Raw genomic sequence first — 21,912 nt, forward strand, 5'->3', positions numbered from 1 at the left:
AATTAACACACAAAATATGTCACTTGTATCCATATTAACATAATATGGTATATATTCGCACCGTCTTCGGCTTGTGACGGATAGCTTCCGTCACAAATGAGAATTTGTGTTTTTTAATTTCACCTCTATTTCAATCGTGTCTATTTGGATCGGGTACTTCTTAAATGCAAACTTTAATGTAATGGGGAAGATACAGTTTGTTTATGACGTGTGTCAACCACGTAGAACAAGTCTTGTTCCCTCACAAGGAAAGGAGTCGAAGGCCTCAACGTCGTAATCTTATTTCTGAATTTCCCAAATTTGACCCTCAAAACAAAATTCATCCCTTTCCTTGTATTGTCTCCTTTCTCTCTGAGTTTCCAAGATCACAGATTTTTATTTATCTACCATTCTTTGTTCTGGAGGTAAATAATCTTCCTAATCTACCATTCTATTCCTTCTGACCTTAATAAATCTTGGTTTTTATCTGATCTCGTCATATTATAGATTATAGATATAGATATATATATGGTGATCATGTGCAGTTATTGCCAAATTTCCGACATTCGAATTAATTATTAAATCGAATATACTCCTGCGAAACTTCTCTGTGGGGTCCCTCGCCCTTACCCTTTTCCTCGTATGTTGTTGAAGCTTTTAAAGACTCATCATCCCTTTTCCTGTTTTTAGCTGAATTCCCCTTAATATCAATATTTGGAGTTGATCACTATATTTCATCTCTGTGGATTGTTACAAGGTTAATTTGAGTTGGGTTTCGATAATTTGATCTGGGTTTACCTTGTTTTACCTGATTACTCGACCGACATTATAACTTTATAATCCTTGTGATTTTGTTATGGGGTAATCTTAGTGTTTGATGAATTGCTAATTGTTTTGGCATCAATACGCTTCGCGATAGTTATATATGTTTAGGATAATAATGGTAGGAAATAAAGCAGTGTGATTTGTTGTTTGTGTGAATATGTTTGCTGTGGGGAAGATAGGGAGTTATATTAGCAGAGGGGTTTATTCTGTTTCTGGACCCTTTCACCCCTTTGGTGGTGCAGTAGATATAGTTGTGGTTGAGCAACCTGATGGTACTTATAAATCTTCTCCATGGTACGTTCGATTTGGCAAGTTTCAAGGGGTTTTAAAGGCTTCTGAGAAAGTTGTCACTATCAATGTCAACGGAGTGGATGCCGATTTTAGCATGCATTTGGATCATAAGGGAGAAGCTTTTTTTCTCCGGGAGGTGGAACCGGAGGAAGGAGAGTTGGAGCGATATGCTACGTCTGGAGATGAAACAGATGTAAAGACTGAATTTTATAGAGTTCATAAATCTAAGAGCTATAATTTTGATGCTAATCGCACTGATCTGGTTTCTGAACTCGAATCAAGTGATGGGAAGAGTTCACCATTGAATAACAGCCGTCGAGCAAGGCTTTTTGGCCTTGCTTTTGGTAGGCGCTCAATTAAGGAAAACGGGTTTCAGGATGGAGAGGGTGGTCTTGGAGTGGACAGGGTGAGCTCTATGGAGCGCGCGGAGATTGCTGCTGACTTATTAGATGTAAGGTGGACAACTAACCTAAAAGTTGGTCCGCCCAAATTGCCTCCTTCAAAGTTGGAAAAGTTTAACAAGAATAACTCTTTCGTAAGTGGTGATGATACAAATAAGGCATATTCATCTATTTCAGGTGATGGCATTGAAAGCAGTGATGCCGAAGTTCCAACACCGACAAATCCACTAAACTATATGGGGAAAATGTCTTTGCAAGAAACATATATGAAAGTTGATTTCTCTTCAGATAAATCACATGTACCCAGTAGAGTTGATAATGGTGTTATCACTGCGGGCGAAAATGCTAGACGTGAATTTTCTGAGGTTCCTAGTCTATCCTCGTGGAATGATTCAGTGGAAGAGCAATTCACGTTTAGTGATCTTGATGATCAAAAGGCTAACAAAGATGTACTATTGTCACCCGGACATAAAGACTGTCTTCCTCGAGATGCCTCGGAAAGCAGTGAAGACGAGGTCACTGAAACTGGTGTTTCAGATTGCAAGCTTGTTCAAGTTGATAGTGATTCTCCAAGTCCTAAAGAGAATTTGAATAGGGTGTATAGTCCTATTAGCATTTCCATGCCCAACATAATGTTTGAGGGTGATGGCGTAAGTTCATATGGCGATCCTGAGCGCGTGGGACATTCTTTGGATTCGAACCTTGAAGCTATTAAAATAGTTAATGATGTGCTAGTTGATTCAGAGTGTAATGCAGATCAGGAACAAGTAGAAAGTGTACAGCTCGATACCGATATCTCACGTATCTCTGAGGACATAAAAAAGATCATTTCAGATCCTGCAGTTGGTAAGTCAACTATTGCTTTCATTATCATATCTATTAGCACAATATCATTCAGTAAAGCTAGTAGAAATTTGGTATTTTATTAGCAATACAACAATCAAAATTACCCTAGTGACTATATCACCCTTGTGGTAAGGAGGTTTGGATGCATGCATCTGAAACGTTATATTACCTAACCCCTGTGTCTCAATAGCTCCCACGTTTGGTGGGCTAGGGGTACGATGCGTGCATCCTTTCTTCTATGTCAAAAAATGCATAGAAATTGTTTCCGCATGATCCATTATAAAATGTATCAACACACTTTTACTTCATGCTATAAGAAGCTTAGTGAGTCATTTGGTTTATTCCATTATATCCAACGCCTAATGATGGTGATCCTTTGGCCCCATTGGAAATGGGATTTAGGTACATACTGTAATGTTTGATGGAGCCCAATATTGAGGGTACTATGTTCTTTGTATGATTGTATCACAGCTTTGCTTTTGCGCATAGACGGCACTACATCATGATTTTATTTCCCATTTTTGTTCCATTTTGTAGTTTGTACAGCTCAATGTATACGAGTTGCGAAAAGTTAGTTATAGAAAATACAAGGTCAAAACAGAATTATAGATACAAATCTTGATAAAAAGGACAGAAGGGAACCTAAGAAATAACTTACTAACGAGGAGATGTTGCCGATGTTTTTTGTTAGCTAGAAATGAGTCCACCAAAGTTCATTTGGAGGTGGTCGATACTAAAAGGTTGAATTATGGGATGATATTTTTCATATTTTGAAATTTAAAATTACCTTAATTTGCTGTTTATGCAGAGGTATCTCTTTGCAGACACTTGTTATCTGAGGGGATGGGCTATGAAGCTGCTGCCGTTGCGTTTGATGCTGAAAAAATGGATACTGACAAATTTTCTTCTCTTGGTCCTGATATTTTGAAAAATGATAAGCTTGTTGTCAGAATTGGTGGTCTCTATTTTCCATGGGATGCAGCTTTGCCTATTGCTTCTGCTATAGGTTCTCAGGAGAAGGAAAAAATGCTGGAACCCAGAGGTATGATAGCTGTTGGTCAAGAAGATGATAGAACCCCTGAAGGGATGCAAAAGTCTACTAATTCCCAAAGTGGGACCTGGAAAATTTGGCCTTTCTTGTTCAAGAGATCAAACAGTATGCAAGGCAAACGTGTAGACTCGGAGCATTATTCTGAGAGCCCTTTGGTCAAGGTCAAAGACATGGATGCTGCCCGGCCCAAACACTCAAAAAGGAAAATACGGGCAAAAGCTCCTACTTCTGAGCAACTGGCATCTCTGAAACTGAAAGAGGGCAAGAACGAGGTCACCTTGACATTTTCGACAGCAATGCTAGGGAAGCAGCAGGTTGGCTGTATTTGATTTCAGTTGATATATTTGATTTTTTTATTTTTCACTGTTGTAGTTTGTTTGATGGTCTTAAACCTCGACTCGATACTTGATCTCAGAAACTGTCATCAAGGATTGTTGTCAGGTGTCGTGTTATGAATGAGACCGATATTGTCTCCAAAATGCGTTGGCGGTAATCATCAAAATGTCGTGTTATGAATGTCACGGATACTGTCGCCAAAATGCGTTGGCGGTAATCATAAATGTCGATAGTTGGCCATGAGATTTAATAGTATGTTTATCTATACTTGTAGCAGGTTGATGCCAGAATATTTTTGTGGAAATGGAATACACGGATCGTGATATCAGATGTTGATGGGACCATTACTAAGTATGGATTACTTCCACTTTTATCCTGCCTTCAAGTTGAGATTTGACTGAAAAAGTCACGACTCATAGTCTTATTGCAGTGTAAAAAACATCTGCAGTTACCATTTATGAAATTATGTTCATGAAAGTTTGAATATTTTGTCACTGCCTTTTTCCTGTTTTCATTTTCTTGTCCATGAAATTATATGTTCTGAACAGTTTAGATAATTGATTTTTTTTTCTTATCTGGAGGAACCTTTTAACGTGGGGAGTGTTCATGCAGTCTGCTTGGATTTATGTTGACAATATGCTGTTGGCGGGGATTAGCTAAAGAGATATACTTAAAACTATTTGCGGGACAGAGGAAGGATTCCCTAAATTATGTGTCTAGAAGACTAGAACTATTATACTCTATACGTCCTCCCTTCAAATCCAAACATCCCTTAAATTCAAACTTCATCTCACGGACCGGGATGTTTGGATTTGAGGGAGGGTGTAATCGTTTTGTTGCGCCAATGAGAACCTTGCAAACATTCAAGTACTTTACGGAACTATATGTTTGTGTCTTTCATGAGTAATAGTTATTTATATCTGAATGTAACTTTATTTATTTGTCAGATTGTTCCTTGGGTTAAGTATTCTTTAAACTCATTTAGAAGTACCCCATATGGGTGCTTGTCCAAGTGTCAAATTTGGCTAATTTCATGAAAAATCTGCATATTTTGGCTTAAATGAGGTACCCAATTGTCATACCCAGGTCCAAGTGTTGGTGTCGGATATGGTTACATGATGGAGTAAGAACAGTCTGAGTGACATGTCATAGATGTACTCAATGTAGCCAGGCAGCCTTACCCTTATCATAACAATACAACTAGACTGTTTGGATGACCCATAATGAAAACTGTGTCGACGATGGCCTTGAATGACCGTAAAAAGATGGTTTTTCTTTCGTCAAACACTACCTTGCCTTTATCTCATTTTCAAAGATACCTAACTAACATTTTAATTTTTGTTGTTTACTACCTAACATTTATGCTTTTTTCCAGAACACTGCCAAGTATTTCGGCCAAAATTCCGTAATCATTATTTTTCCTAAAACTACCTAACTTTCTTTTCTTTCCCTCAAAATTACTTAAATCAATTTTTCCCTATTTTTTTCCCTCCAAATTTAATTATCATTTTCTTATACCCCCAAACAATGTTATATTGTTCACTTTCCTTATTTTTTCTCTACAAATTCTTATTGATAAAATCCCATATAAAAGTTTGCATTATCAATTTATCTCTAATATAACCCTAACAAAAAAAATTCTATTATAAGTTAGGTTGTGTTTTTGAAAAAGAGGTGAATGTTAGGTAGTGTTTGACAAAAAACCCTAAAATAAATGGAACCTATTTAATGGGTTTGTTTTTTGCATTCCGCATAATTAATCCAGAATGAGTGTGGAGAGGTCTAGGAGATTTGTATTCTTGCTGTGTGAGAAGGCATTGTGAAACAAAATATTTGAAATTATTACGAGCTTACCTGCTGAAATAGACTATTGATATGGGGGGTTGTAATTAAAGGAAGCTATTGTTTCTGGCTATAGTCGTACAGACCACAGCTTTTGTGAATAAAGATACAGTTGTTTTTCTCCCTTCTTTGTCGAGTTATTCTGTGGGTGGTCTTTGGGGTTACGATTAAGTGAGATTCAGCATATTTCTCATGCCACAATATTTTCTTTTCATTACTTGCCTTTTCTCTTTACCGTCTTCTCATTGCTATTGCTATTTCTTTATTTTTGTATTTTAGATGTAGTTAACACGTAGAGGCAACCTCATTACAAACTCTCTCTTAATTTATTCAACTTATAATGTGCAGATCGGATGTGCTTGGTCAGTTCATGCCTTTGATGGGAATGGATTGGTCACAGACGGGTGTGACTCATCTCTTTTCAGCTATTAAGGTTTGTTACTTGTCTTTTGTAGGAAAAAAGAAAATACTGGAACCTCTCTTGTAATAGTCTAGTAGATAGGTTGCACCTGACAAGGAATTTACGCAACCGAATAATATATAGTGGACACTCAGATTTATCCAATACTCGGCTAAAGACATTTTCTGGTGAGAGTGAGCATTTATGTTTTAACTTGTATATGACTGCCAATTGGTCTAGTTTAAAGTATGACTGCTGAACATTTTTTCTTCCCAGAGATTCAAATATGAATTAAAAAAGCCAATATTTTGGAAAGTCGCCTCCCTTAGTATTTATCACGGTACCTACAAGAGGTTTAGTGTTTGTCAGTCAATATTATTTTCATATACTAGTGTTGTGTTTTACCTTGAGTTGGGCCTTATCTGGTAAAGGTTCAGGATTGCGTGACTGGTGACTTATTTTGAGTTCAAGGATAATCTTTTGTTTCTATGAAAGTGGAGCATAACATAGTACCCTTGTGCTATATGAGAGTTACTTTTTCGTCTTCTGCAGATTGTCTCATATTATTTGCGGGTGGGTCAGTTACTTTTTCCTCTTTGTAAGCAGTAACAGTGGGGGCTTCAAGTGATGTCCTTTTGTACCTGGTGTGAACTGCATTATTGACATTATTGACAAATTTCCGCATGGAAGGGCTATCTATGTATACCTTTGTCTTTACAGTCCATAAATCTTTTCCTATCTTGTTTCAGGAAAATGGATATCAGCTGCTTTTTCTAAGTGCTCGATCCATTTCACAGGCCTGTACAACTAGGCAGTTCTTATACAATCTTAAACAGGTGATCCAAGATAGACATTTTTTTTTTGTTATTGTTGTAGTTGTAGTTGTAACTTGTAAGTGACCGTTCTTATGTTTTGGAAGTGATAGCATGTTTTATAAATTGGCAGGATGGGAAAGAGCTACCAGAGGGTCCAGTCATAATTTCTCCTGATGGACTTTTTCCTTCATTATATCGAGAAGGTCAGTATTGATTTTGAAGGTGGGCTAGTGGTGTTTGGATTTGAAGGGATGGAGTATATGTTTAGATCAAATACTTAATATGATGTGCATGGGCGGATTTAGCGGGCACGTACCCCCTTAATTGATTCGGGACAAAAATAATTAGAAATATGATAATACAAAACGTAAACATAGACATTCGCTTTAATTTCACAACTCTGTTGGTCAGATGCTCCCCAATAATAGTCTTGTTATCTGGTTCAATATTTTTTTCTAAATGGGAAACATTCTACTAGCAGAAAGCCAGAAAAGACGTAAAATTTATGGAAAGTTGCACATCTAAGCCTTAACAAATAACATTAACTTCCCATATTAAATTTTCAAAAATCTTCTTTACTCTATGATAATAATGGAGCCAAACTAAGACTCATACTAAAGTGGATGCGCTTCTTTCTCTTGTGAAGTAGAGGTTCTTCAATGCATTTTACGTCGTCTTGGGTCATTCAGAAACAGTCTTTTTGGCTAAGACATGGGTAAGGGTGTGTAAATCGACTGTCCCTACCCCACAATTTGTGGGAGCCATTGAGACACTTGGGTAACATTGTTCCATATTCTATGATATTCTCAGCAAAAATAGAAAAATTCCCTAAAATTCTCCAATGACATGTATGGAAACATGTATTTTTGGCGAAAAAACGATTAGTCGCTTACCCATTATTTTGCCCAAGAGTTTGGCGCAATACCTAAAAATCAGATTTTTTTTTTTTCATTTTTTTTACTTTTAGTTAATGACTGGGTAACGTCTTACCACTACCCTGTAAATTTATGATTATATTCTTTTACCAACAATTGTTAAAAGTTCGGTTTCATCGACTTACAAACTAAAAGAGGTAACTAAGCACATGTTAAAACCGTTGTCGATTCTTCTATGTTCATATTCTTATTTGATTGTTGCCTCCCATTCTCCGAGTCATGCGTCTGCCGCTGGTGATGTATGCTAATTATTTTTGCTGCTATGTACCTAACTTTATCATGGTAAACGATGAACACGCATAATGTTCAGCCCTAAACTCTTATACTGTATTGCATTTTCTCTGCAGTAATTAGAAGAGCTCCACATGAATTCAAGATCTCATGCTTAGAGGTGTGTTCCTTGTATGTCTTGACATTAATTTTATTTTATTCATAAATCATGATTGCTACCATATTCCAAATATGGAATTATATTCAACAAATCTCTGTGGCATTGTTGCTACAACAGATTACCCCAATGCTTCAATGTATGAACGTTCGCCCCATTCATATTCAAAAGCCAACGACTAGGGAATATTTGGGTCCAGTGGAAAATTGGGTCATTGCTAATGTGCTATAAAACGAGGACTGTCTAGATAGTAAATTCTTAGCATGCTAGGGAAGATGACTATTTTTTTTTTCTTTTTTTTAGTATGGCACTTCAGCTCCGTTCATGTAGTGTTCTTTTGACTGCATTCTGCTGCATAATTTAGCTAGTATTTTCTAGTTTGATTTCCAAGTCTAGATGTCTGTCACTTAGAAATTAGCATGCTGCTATTTAGTTGTCATAGCACCTCCATTTGGTAACTGGTATACAAAAATATTATTCAGAGTTAAATCGGCATCAAGGGATTAGTGCAAAAGGTGGAACTAGTAATTACTCAAAATGATTTAGCTAGGGGAAAGAATATTTATGAGTGTTTGTGCATGTGTAGAGAGTTTATTATATGCATATTATGAACCGCTGAATGTTCATTGTAACTTGTTAAATGGAGATCATATGTAGAAGATGTACTCGACTTGGGGAGTATATAACTATATATGGATATATAACAGAGTTTTCCCTTTTAGCCTTTGATTGGGGCTCACAAGACTTGGATACATCAATGTTTCCATCACTTGAACTCTTCACTTTGCTGCATTCCCGTGACTTAAGTCCAACTCTCCGACTTTCAGGGGATACACTTTGACGCTTCATAGCAAAAAACATGAACTTTTCCCAAAATAGCCATCTCAGGCACTCGTACACTTGCAGACAAGTCAGATAACATAGCTGTACGGGAGAGAATCTCCGGCAGAGAAACACGATGATATAATAGTCCTGCTCTTTGACAAATAGATTCATATGCTGTCCTAACTACAGAGAATTTTGAACCTTATGAAATACTTCTATAAGATAATTGGACGGGTCATCAGAACTTCCCATGAACTTAACAGGCGCAAAAATTACCCTTGTCTGGATGCTTTTGTTCTGTTATTAATTTACTGTCACTCATGATATAGTGGTCATGAGTTTGTTTTTATTGGTGTCCAGGATATTAAAGTGCTTTTTCCTCCGGATCAGCACCCATTCTATGCTGGTTTTGGAAATCGAGACACGGATGAACTCAGCTATCTTCGAGTTGGAATTCCGATAGGAAAAATCTTTATCATTAATCCCAAGGTAACCTCAATAGTCCCATAAACAAATTATCTGATGCAAGGATGAAATCATGCTTACATCTCCGCTTCCTGCAGGGTCAAATTGCGGTAAACCGCCGCGTGGATACAAAGTCATATACATCTCTTCATTCTCTTGTACATGGAGTGTTTCCACCAGCACCTGCAACTGAACAGGTATCTTCTCTATTTAAGAACATGTGTAATCTGTCCCCCTTGACATTTGAGATATATAAATGTATAATTTATCTTGGCCTATGTTGCTCGGACTCCTCAATATTACCTCCCAAACACTAGACACACTATACTCGAGACTCGGACATGAGTATGACATGCGGACATTTCATTTTAGACCAAAAACATGAATTTGTTTTCATAAAATAGCCGAAATCTGAGATTTGGACATGCAGTCGTGGAGGATACTTCTAACCGAGTTTGTGCAACATAGATCTTGCCCATATACGCCATCCTTCAATTTCTTCCCATGTTCTTGGATGGGAAGTTTTGTAGTTCTTCCCTCTTTTCTAACTGTCCATTTTGGAGACTTTTATCTCATCTCATAAAATAACCAAAGTTGTCGTAATAATACTCGTATTGTTACAAAACATGCAAGATGCCTCCCCCCACCCAACATCATGTTCAGATCTCCAATGAAATCGGCGGCCTTATTCTCTAACCATCATAATTACCTCGCCCCTTACAATTTCCATTTGCGATTTCTAAGTTGACCGCCAACTCCGCGACTTGACAACTTTCTTGTCCCAGTTGACCACCACCTTTCAACACCTAGCGATTCCACAACCGCATCTCCCTTCACAATCAACAACCCCTCTCCTTCTTGTTATTCTCCTTCAACCTCCGAAGTCGTCCCTTCAGCTCCTTTCTTGTAGCTTCATCTCCCCCAACTACCACCGACGAGATTTACGGTAAATTTCCAAACGAGTATTGTTGGAGTGATTGTTGACAAATTTCCAATCAAGTGGTGTTTATGTTGACACGTAATTTTGCCGCTGGGGTAGGGCTGGGGTGGTGATGGGTGCAGTGATGATTGTAGCGAAGGATGGACCATTATTCTAATTAGACATGGTTACTTGATAAAAAGCCGACGTGCTTTTTTCTTAAGTGTGTCAGAGTGTAATGAGAGGAAACAAAAAAAGGGTGTAATCAGTATTTTCTGCTGGCTCCCGCTGCAAATTTATAACCTCAAGGTCATCATAGTTTCCACTTTGACACCCCTAATCTTTTTCAAAATCATCCTCCTCAGGTCACCCACCAACCCTTGTTTCTGCTAATACTTGTCAACCTGTAACATTAATATTTTTTTATTTTCTTCGTTCTCCTTGGGTAGGAGCACTTTTCTCCCTTGGGTAAAATCACTCGTTACAGTGAGAATTCTAGTTTTCACACAATATTTTGACACTATTAGCCTCAGTCATCATTGCTTCTTCTCTTGTACATTTCAAACTGTAGCCATCTTCCATTAGCAGGCACACCTTGTATTGCCTAGATAGCTGTGCCTGACAGTCAGCATAAGTATGATAAAATATAATTGTGAATGTAGATTTATGAACAAAATGATATTTTAACATCCAAAAATGGTCAAGAAAACAGCGCAAAAATCTCTTTTGATTCTTGTCTTGCATTCTGATCTTATCTAACCTGAACCTGATTCCAACCCAAACCATGCCCTTTTATCAGCAAGCAAGCATCTCTTAGAAAAGAAGAGTAGTGGAAGACTAGGAAAAGGTGGCGTAGCTAGGGAAAAAGGGTAGAACACCTAAAGAGAGAATGAAAAAAAAAAAAACCAAAAAAAAAAGGCTTAACAAATTATGTGTGAAAATGTAACTTAAATTATAATTAGTCTCAATTGACTATAATCTTCCTTGTATGCTCACACAACCAATGTGGCATATGAACTCGTGTGTATTGTATAGAATCTTGCACTGTCAGCTCTATGAATGAGGACTATTGCAGATAGGTGTGTAGTTAGGTGCATGTTTAGTTATCTTATCCCGACTCCGATGTGTCGCACATGACATGGTGTCGCAGTGTTGGATACAGTTATTTTATGCAAAAATTTTCAATTTTTTGGTTTAAAATAAAGCGTTGTGTTGTCTTGGAGTGTCTAAGTGTCCGACACGTAACCAAAGTGAAGTTTCCCGTAACAATTAGCATAGTGAACAGTGAAGTGTCGGAGTAACATGGTTGTCCACCAGCGTAATTTTGTCACATACTTTTGACCTGAACCGTAAATATGGATAGTACTTAGTACTGAGTATTAAGAAAGATTGTTACTCGCTTTCGAATGGTTCAACAACATTACGCCAGTGCCTCACTTTCCAACGGCTCAAAATTGAAAAAATTATTAGTGTTTACATAATGTTTTTTTTACCTATATGGACTCACTCACTCACACAGGCTCTACAGTCTGCAATAATAAAAACAATAGTATTATTCCATAATGGTTTGAGGCCATTTAATACAAATCCTTCTCTCTGGAACCATCGTGATGAGATAACACACCACACCACGGAGACGGACAACTATATCAACAAGGCCTTGATCCCACAAGCTGTGAAGCCTGTGAGATAACGCAGTGAGAGGAAAACAAAAACAAAAAGAGGAAAAGGGAAGCACGAGAATAATTGAAGCACGATATCTGAACAAAAAGAAAAGAAGAAAAAAGGAAAAGAAAAGGAGAAGGCTATCTTTGTTATCTTCTTGTGTCTCTTATGTGATACGGAGTATATGAGACATTATCCAAGAAAATACAAGCTCATGTCACCCTGCTAGACTGCTGATCTGTGTTACTCAGCACTGCTGATATGTGGAAGTTTCTTGTAGATATCTGTAGTGAACACATTAAGATGTTTTTGTCTACTGAAGTGGATTATGTTTTCCTTATATTATTTCTTAAGCGGGGGTCAAAATTGGGTACCCTGTTTGTTTCAGGTTCCCCAAAACCGTCTACCCTATTTTTGGGAATGCAGTTGGCTTCTTTTTACCTGTCAGTTTCTGGTCGCTAAATTAATGATTTTGAAAACCAGGCACCTGTTTCAATTTTGATATTTGGGCTGGGTACTCGGTTTTGCTCAACCCTGGACAGCCTAAAACTATGAGCTAGGAATGCATTTCTTTGTGTTTAGCATCTAATGTTTTTGTCCACTCCCAGGAGGATTACAACTCGTGGAATTTCTGGAGATTGCCACCTCCTGATGTCATTTGAATGACCGGCATAGACTTCGAGTATAATTATAATTATAATTATAATTTGTATTTAACCGGAGGGATAAAAATCTGCTTTATTTTCAACATTTCAAGGTATTTCCTGATCATAAATAAGTTACTGATATAAGGTGCATTTGTGATTTATACCTATGTTTCTTATTGTATATTATTATTGCATATTGAGATACTTGCACAAAGACTTGAATCCAAAATGATGATATCAATTACTCCCTCTGTCCCGGTCATTTGTTGTCCATTTCCATTTTAAGGTGTCTCAGTCATTTGTTGTCCTTTCTATTTTAAGAATGAATTTGATGAGTAATTTGATCATTCACACCCAATTTATTCCACTTATCATTTAGTAATTGGCCATTTCCCATTTCCTTGATCTTTGTGCCAAAACCAAAGGACAACAAATGATCGGGACGGAGGGAGTAAAACATAAAGGAGTAAAAATTATGAAACATACCGTTATGGGAGTTTATTTGCAAATCAAATAGAATGATGCGACTTTGTAAATCTGCCAAGATTTTTTTTGGTCATATTGAAAGTCTGTTACCTTCCTCAAAAAGTGAGTGTGTGATGTTAATGAGAAACAGAGGGAGCGTGAAATTCTGTAGTTGCTGTAATAAAGGTAATCCTTCTGAAAATTTGCTCATGGGGTTAATTTGCTTTTGCAGGCTGTTGTGGAATGTCCAGACATTGGCTACGGCATTCCTTCTTGGCCATGACAGTTATGTGAATGGAAGACAAACAAGAAGTTCAATTGTTTGTATCCCACTTCTGTTTTGGTGCGTGTACAGAGAACATACGGTGAACGGAAATGAAGGACAAATCCCTATATAAATGTTACATAGAAAAATGAATGGAACGATTCAGAGAGAAGTTTTTTCAAGATACTCTGGATTTTGATAGCGTTCTGCAGGAAAATAACCATCTCTACACTGAAAATAGCTACAATTGTGATGTATATTAAAAGTTGGACAGTAGAAAATGCAAAAGTTCGTTGCGTAAATTTATGAAGGAATATTTTTGAGACTAAAAGTTACATTAATGATTATAAATTTAAATTTATTCTGTTATAATTACGTAGGCTTCTTGTCGTATGACCTTTTACTAGGTAGAAACTTTGTTTTTTAAGTTGGTAAGGATAAGTGGTGGAACTAAGGAGGGCACACACGAGTGTTGAAAAAGAAAATTTGAAAATTTTACTTCATTCTCCCGGTCGCAAGCAAGCCGAACAATTTAGATCTAAGTTCTTCGGGGATTCTGGTAGTTGTTGTAGCAAGGAATTTAATTAGTCATTTGGTCTGTTTGTTTGCAATCAAGGTCGCTTGTTTCTACATCAAGTAATGCAATTACCAAGAAGCGATAGACGCCGATAGTTCTACAGTGATCTGCGGTTTTTGCAACACTGGCGGTGATATCAATTTCCCTTATTTGCGGTTATTTGTTTGTTAATTACTCCGTAAGCATATCATTAGTGCTTTTCTTTGATTCGCATCTTAAAACTACTGTTTTTTTTCTGTTTCTCTTTGTTGTTCGGGCGGATCTTTTTGGTGTTGTTGCATCAGTCCATAAAACCAGTTGTTTTTGCCCACTTTTTGGCAACAATTGTTAGTTGCTTTGTGTTTCTTCTGGCTTGTGCTTGTGATTCAAGTAAAAGGATAACTTTTCCTTCTTATGACTTCAAATCTAATGTGCGAAAACTTTCTCGAATCTGCTGCATGTGCTTATTTAAATGACGGTGTTTTTTTAAGATGATGGATGAGATATGATGAATTATTTTACGATATCAGAGGGAACTCCTATTCTTGAAACTAACCAAGGTTTTGAAGGATGGGAGTTATAGTATTTTCAAGCTAAATTATTTAGCTAAATTATCGTGGGAGTTATAGCAGCTTGGTATGACGAAGCTTGTAACCTCTTATGTTTTGTTGTTGGAATGAAGATTACTGAAGAGTAGCTATTACATAAGATTTTTGTCTGATCTTGAAGTTTCCTTGAATTTAAATTTGGTCGCTTGTGATTTGAAGTTGTTTGAACATTAGACAACAAAGGACTTTTGTTCTATAGTCTCATCTTCGTATCCTAGTAATGATAAGGCTCTCGCCCAAGCACGCTTAATTGCGGAGTTCGGATGGAATCCGGTGCATTAGTGCTGGTATGATCGCACTCATACATTCCTATTACAAATTTCATTTTATTACCTCATTTTGGCCCTTGTTCTCCCTTGAACTCCCTCTGTGATCCTCTCAATAACTCGTCACGTATTTGCAACTTCGAACAGTAGTAACATGCTCTCCGTGTGTCCGATTATGACAACTTTTTTTTTTTTTCAAATTTATGTTTTCGACGAGATTTACACATGTAATGTATTTTAAATGCAAAATATCAAGTAAAACCATAAGAAAAAAGGGTACAACATGGGCCTTCTCATGAGATCACCCCATCCTAAGACATTCAAATCAAAGAGTCAAACCCAAACCCAAACGCATGATATAATTTTGGGGTTTGCTAAACGTCGCCCCTAGTTTTACTCATGTCACCCATAACAAATTACTATTTTGCCCCTTACTCCTTATACACTATCATCTTGTTTATTTTCATTTCCGTATTCAAACTAATTCCGCTTCAAAAATTTTAAAACCCGCTTCAAAAAGTTAACAAATTGAAATCCGCTTCAAAAGTAACAAAAAAAATCGAAAAAAACGTGTAAAAAATTGGGTAGAAGAACAACAACAACAAATCCGGGTGAAGAACAAGAACAACAACAACAACAACAACAACAACAACAACCAATTCATCAACAATAAGATGTGTTTTCTAAATTTTTTTTTGCAATCTTTTTAAATTTGTTAAATTAGTGTAGATTAGTTTATAGGGTGACTTAGGATAGGTAATATGTGACGAGATTAGAGCCAAATTTGTATAGATTTACTAGTTTATAGACGATTTGAACCACGGAAAAAAAACCTGGAATTTGGCCCCAACGTGTGGATTACACGAAATGGGGTGGGCCAAATCGTGTGGGTTACACGATTTCTCGTGGGCTGTGGCGTGTGATTTGCGCGAAATTAGCCTGGCGTTTTCGTGTGGGTTACACGATTGGGCCTTGGCCTTTTCGTGTGGGTTACACGTTTCGGCCTGGCCAGAATCGTGTTTCTCACATGTTCGGGCGTGGGCTTTTTCGTGTTTCTCACACGTTTCAACCCTTTTTAAAAAAAAAGACGTGTAATGCATATGATAATTACGATAATAAATTTTTTTATATTGTGTTTAATATGTTTTAATTGAATTAGTTTCGTGTCATTAATTTACGTATTATTTTCGTATAAATATATTCATTATGTTAAATTATTTTCGTATATAGTTAGTTGTTAATTATTTAATTACTAATACAATTGTTGGATATTTTGCAGATGTCTGATGCCGATGAACGCAGAAATAAACTTGTAGATACCCAATATCTGTTGAGACTCCAACAAACACCCGATGATTATCGGACTACAACATGCTTAGGAATCGCAGCGTTTAATCGACAGTTTGTGTACAACTTTACGTCGGAAAACTTAAAACGATTTCGAAAATAAAACATTTCAAAACTATTCAAAAGTACCTGGAGTGTTTAATGCATGACGCGGAGTCGCAATGACACTAACTAGAGTCAAAACCGACACAGGACCAAAAACCGACTCAAAAATTCAAATCCTGACTCCAACAACGAAGCATACACAAAAAATAAACCATTCAAATGCTTCTATGTTAAGATTTCCCGGAATCTTACATAGTCAAGTACTAAACATGTTCATCCAAATCCTAGGATAGAACAAATCATGATTGCATTCGTGTGATAGTGACAAGACACCTCGAAGATGTGCGACATGGCTCGCGCCTCTTTGAGCAGCCCAGGTGGCCACGTCGCTCAAAACTCTCACAACCACTCATTTTCCTATAAATACCCCTCAAATGCCACCATTTGAGAGTGACGCGAGTGTCCACCCCCTCTTTTCTCCCTTAAAATTCTCGATTCGACTTCCTAAGTCACAATCCGACACGTGTTTACGACCTACCGATCGTAAACGCAAGCCTTACACATTGTTTGGTACCGTCATCGTGCATTAAATCACTTGACCGACCATCTCGACCACTACACCATCACTAAACTTAACAAAACACTATTTTTACTTACCAAAACGGTTTTAAACCGAGTTTTCCGACCAAACGAGTTGATACACTTACGTCGATTTCTCGCCATAAGCGTAACATGTAAGTATGAAGGTGTAAAACAAATCTTCTTTTATCATGTTTTCATATGTTTCATGACTATAACATGCTAAATCATGCATAACATGGTCCAAAACATGAGAAGAATGAGCCAAACCCGGACTTTTGGTTGAGGCAGAGGCTACTTACGTAGAAGATAGGCTCGCGCCTAAAGGACCCTCCCAACCTTAAGTCCAAACCGTGTTTGGTCTCTTCATCTCCTTTATTTTCATTTTCATATTTGTAATCGGTTTTTACCATTTCAAGTATTTTCAAACCATTTTTACACAAGTTTTTTTAACCATAAAACATTTTTCACCCTTGGTTCCTAATACCATGACGGTTTAATCCGTGTTTCGGTGATAATATTTGGTTAATTACATTATAAAAGGTATTTTAAAACCTTTTATTTCATTTATTTGCATTTTGGAGGGTATTTTAAAGCCCTTCATCATTTCTTTACATTCTCAAAACAAATGTATTAGTCATCAATACAAAGTCATTCTTGGTTCCATATATCATGTCGGATTTTAACCCGAGTACGATGATGAACATTGACTAATTATATTCAAATGAACTTAATACAATTAGTTCATAATTATTTTTCAAAACTATTCATGTCGAGCTTGCAAAATCGAACCCGACATCGAATATTGTCAAAACAATGACGATTATTCAAGTATCGTTCTTCAAATCAACACAAAAGCGGCCTAAACGGCCTTTCCAAAACAAAACGGGTTCAAATACCCATTTTTCAACACGTTTTATAAACATTTTTCAATAGTCAGAACACGTCTTCCATCGTTGACTGACCCGCGCCTAAACAGGCCACTCCTTTTTCTATTTTCCAAACCAGGGGAGACCCCCATGCATCGCCAATAGGCTCGCGCCTGATGCAGGATCTGTTCCCTTTCCAGCACTAGTCTTGGACGATCCCGACTTCGGTTAACCCAAATACAGGACGGATCAGCTGACTAGTTTGCTCATTCAAACACCGTATTTGCAAAATGCCTTACTAAGACAAATGGATCACGTTATGCACCATAAACCTAATTTGGTAAATGGATGTTTAATTTCCGTCTTGCATGCAAATCAACATTAAATCCAACTCGACATCTTATACTTGATACTTGGATTAAATCAACCGACATAGAAAGCTCTCACATGTTAGGTTTAAACCAATGGATGCGCATTCACGCATTTAAACCGTTTTATCAACTTTTGCATTCAACCAACCAAGATCGATCAGTAGAGGCCGCTACTGCGGGCGGGATTGGGTGTCTGATTAAAGGGCTTCCCAATACGTACCTTCACCTCTTACTCAGAAACTTTGGATAGTGGACGACCTTATCCAGGGCGTACAAGAGTCATTCTAGAGATATGATGCTAAAGAGGGACGATTCCTTATCTTTAGTACCTATGTCAAACCCTACTTTGTGCTTCGTTTGACCGAGGTATAAAGTGGATTCGAACGAGTTCCAAGCATCCCACAAATGCTTGGTGGTGACTCCGAACATCTCTAATCATTTCGAGACCCTTGCCGAGACGAAAGCGACCGATCTAAAACGATCCGGTCGAAAGCATTTTTACGCCGCCAAGCGTGGCTTTAAAGAGACCGCTATACATCCAATAGATCGGCTTGGCGTGTAGGTGGGCCATATCCACAAAACTACATGCTTCAAATCATCGAAAAACGTTTACGGTGAAGGTGGGATCTACTACTATTGGGTCGAGAGAGATATCGATGCCTAATGAGTCAAAAGATTTCTATGCTGGGGAGTATCAGAAGTTCCAGAGGGAACTTGAGGAGGAGGCACGGAATTATCAGGGGTCGGAAAATGAGGGGCTGGTAAATGAGGATGCGGGTAATGAGGAGGCCGGTAATGTGGAGGTCAGTTCTGCTTTACGTGTCAGACGGGGTGAAAAAGGTAGGTTTGAGGTCTATGCCGAGGGTTCTAGTAGTTATATTCCGGAGCCGTGGAGGAAAGTAAGGGCAAGGGGGAAAGATACTAGTTGGATTTTGACAGGTCCAGCACCGGGAGGTCCATTAGTACCGGATTTGATTCCGAGTTTTGCCGGACATGTAGCTCATGTTTTGTGGAGTCAGCCTGAGGCGGATCGTAACTTGGTGACTAAGTATACTAGAGAGCGATCATTAGCCGAGCTTCGTAAGTGGAATTTGTCGGAAGCGGTCCGACGGATAGTTGAGGATTCGGAACTTGGTCACTTGCCCGACATCATGCATAAACAGTTGAACATGCCTTTGATCTATGCTTTTGTTGAGAGGTGGCAGCCCGACACCAACACTTTTCACATGCCTTGGGGTGAGATGACGATATTGCTTCACGATGTTGAGCAGATTCTTGGGATTCAGATTGACGGAGATCCTTGTAGTATTTCTGAGGCTGATATGGCTCATCCTGTGCTTGGCGTGTCGGAGTTGTTGGGTATGACGAAGGCGGAGTTGGGAGCGCAATGGGGACCAGAGAAGGATGCAAAGATCTACAAGGGTAATTTGATCTTAAACAAAACATTGAAGGAGTTGGTGCAGGGGGATAGGCGCGGGGTGAGGTCCGAGGCTCAGGGTTACTTGATGATGTTACTGAGTTCGACGGTGTTTGTTGATAAATCGAGGTATAGGATCTGGGTAAACACATTCCCGATGCTGAGGGATGTTGGTAGTATTAGTGGGTACGCTTGGGGTGCCGGAGCATTGGCTTATTTATACAGGCAATTGGGGATTACGACGAGGGCTGATTGTAAGGGTTTGTGCGATTGTTTGTGTTGGGGTTGGTGTCCTTAACAGTTAGTGCAAGGACTTACAAATCTCTAAAAGGATCAAAGGGCATACTTTTGGTATTATTATCAGTTGATCCACGTTTATCAATAACGGTTGGCTTGCTAGATAAGTTTGACGTTATTGTCATACAGATGGCGGTGATCAACTGGTCCCTAAAAGTCACACCTATAGGATACGTTTGAGAGATGTGACAGTATGAAAATACAGTCATGTAGATGCCAAATTTGACTAACCAGTTAGTCTGAGTTATTTGACTAATAATTAGTCAAAATGAGATGTTGAGATATTTTATTTAATACGGATTAAATAATAATGGCTAAGGCGAATTAAGCAGTTAATTCGTAAATTGAATATAAACGATTTATATTTAATTAATGTATATTGAATAAATTATACAATATCGTCTTTGTCGGACATGCATTAATAATTCAACTAACCCGTGTTATTAGTTGATATTTTAATAGCCGATAACCGATGACGATTTATAATATAAACCGTGTCATATACATTTTAGCGAGACGGGTCGGATCAGACGGATCACGAGTTAAATGAGGAGAAAGTGGAAAGCCCACTCCCCCCTCTCATGACCCGCGGACCGAGGCAACAAAAGGAGAGGCTCTCTCTCCTTTTGACCTAGCGATTTTCATTTACAGAAAAACTAGGGTTTTGGAGATTATTTTCTCTCTGAAACCTAGATCTCACATCTGAAAAAACTCACAATAGCTCTCTCGATATTGCAAGTCAATTAGAGAGCATTTCTAGCACAAGGGCATAGTCTCAGACGGTCTTGGGTGCAACAATTAGGAGGAAATCTCTGTTGATTTCTATTCTTTACGCCGCACTACAAAGGACCCGAGGTTGATTCTTTATCTTTGTTGTTTCTGTATTGTATTTCGTTTATGACCATTTTTCACATGTTAAATTTACGTTATAGTCCTAAATTTAAAGGGTCTTATACGGATATTACCCCACAAGTGGTATCAGAGCGAGGCCACGTAAATTTTCATTGTGATTTTTCATAAAACGATTTGAAACGGTTGTTTTTGTCTAGAAAACCGTGCCGTCACATGTTTTTACACGGCTGTTTTGGTTTGTTTTTCGATTTGTTCTTTTACATGTTGTTATTTTATACGAAGATTATAGCAACATGTCAAGTTTTGTCAATTGTTGAATTGATTTTATGTGTTTTAGATCAAATTGAAATTGGTTTTGTATCGTAAAATCTGTTTTCACGAGGGTTTTGCATTTCCAGAAACTTTTGTACTCGATCGAGCAAGTTTTTAATCGATCGAGTGGTTTTTTCTGTCTTGTTTTTACTCGATCGAGTCCTTGCTGTTCTCGATCGACCACTTTCAAAACCCCACTGCTCGATCGAGAATCCTCGTACTCGATCGAGCAGATTTGCTGATAAAAGCCCTCGATCGACCTCCAGTATTGTCGATCGAGTACTTTCTGTTTAGCAACCTCTCGATCGACTAGCGCTTGATCGATCGAGCCCTTTGTTCCTCGATCGAGCACCTTGTGTCCCGGATCGAGGGATTTTTGTTCGACGACTTTGAAAATTTATTCTTTTTGCTTTAAATTTTCTTTTGGCCACAATATGTACTTTATACGGATATTGTACACTCGCTATGATTGTGAAACGGTTCACACACGTACCATTAAGTTATTTTAAAGCGTATTTAAAGTAACGGATTGTATTAGATTAAAATTAAATTGATAGAAGCGGTTTTATCACATGAATTTTAATCATTAAAAGGTGGTTTGGATAAATTCCACATAATTACGGAATTATGTCACGAATAAATTTAATTTAGTTGATGCATTTTATTTATCGTTGATTTGAATGCCGTGAATGCTTTATATTACGTATTTATTTATTTTACAAACGGTTGTAACTTAGTGTGGCCTTAGTAGAACGTGTTACCGTAATGATGGAACACGGTCTTGGTTGTATTTTGAGATCTCGTATCTCCGTTTTGGATTTTTCACTTGTAATTACAGTTTTTAATTAGAATGTAAATAGGTTATATTTTGTAATTTTAAATGTAATTTTTGAGAAGACCAAAGATGGAGACCGGATGCTCACTCCCGCTACATGGATCAAGATGGAACATCAAGACAAGCTTCTCGGGTCCAACGGTGGATTCCAAAGTTGTTTTATGTTTTTTTTATTAGGATAGGCCACACTAGGAATTT

General features: G+C 37.8%; 1 protein-coding gene across 2 annotated transcripts; it reads left to right on the top strand.

The window, feature by feature from the left end:
- Window positions 1-150: 150 nt before the first annotated feature.
- On the top strand, window positions 151-13,732 carry LOC141596869 (phosphatidate phosphatase PAH2). 2 transcript variants are annotated; one of them, XM_074417139.1, is made up of 11 exons: window positions 151-2,342; window positions 3,151-3,707; window positions 4,007-4,080; window positions 5,920-6,004; window positions 6,721-6,807; window positions 6,917-6,989; window positions 8,069-8,112; window positions 9,295-9,423; window positions 9,498-9,596; window positions 12,592-12,740; window positions 13,328-13,732. In XM_074417139.1, exons 1-10 carry the CDS (start codon window positions 962-964, stop codon window positions 12,643-12,645), a joined length of 2,583 nt encoding a protein of 860 aa, XP_074273240.1. In that variant the 5' UTR covers window positions 151-961; the 3' UTR covers window positions 12,646-12,740; window positions 13,328-13,732. The 2 variants fall into 2 exon arrangements, with proteins under 2 accessions (XP_074273240.1, XP_074273239.1); XM_074417138.1 differs by having other exon boundaries at window positions 193-2,342; window positions 4,004-4,080.
- Window positions 13,733-21,912: the final 8,180 nt, after the last annotated feature.

The sequence above is a fragment of the Silene latifolia genome, chromosome 8 (genome assembly GCF_048544455.1).
Source record: "Silene latifolia isolate original U9 population chromosome 8, ASM4854445v1, whole genome shotgun sequence".
In the NCBI taxonomy this organism is placed as follows: domain Eukaryota; kingdom Viridiplantae; phylum Streptophyta; class Magnoliopsida; order Caryophyllales; family Caryophyllaceae; genus Silene; species Silene latifolia.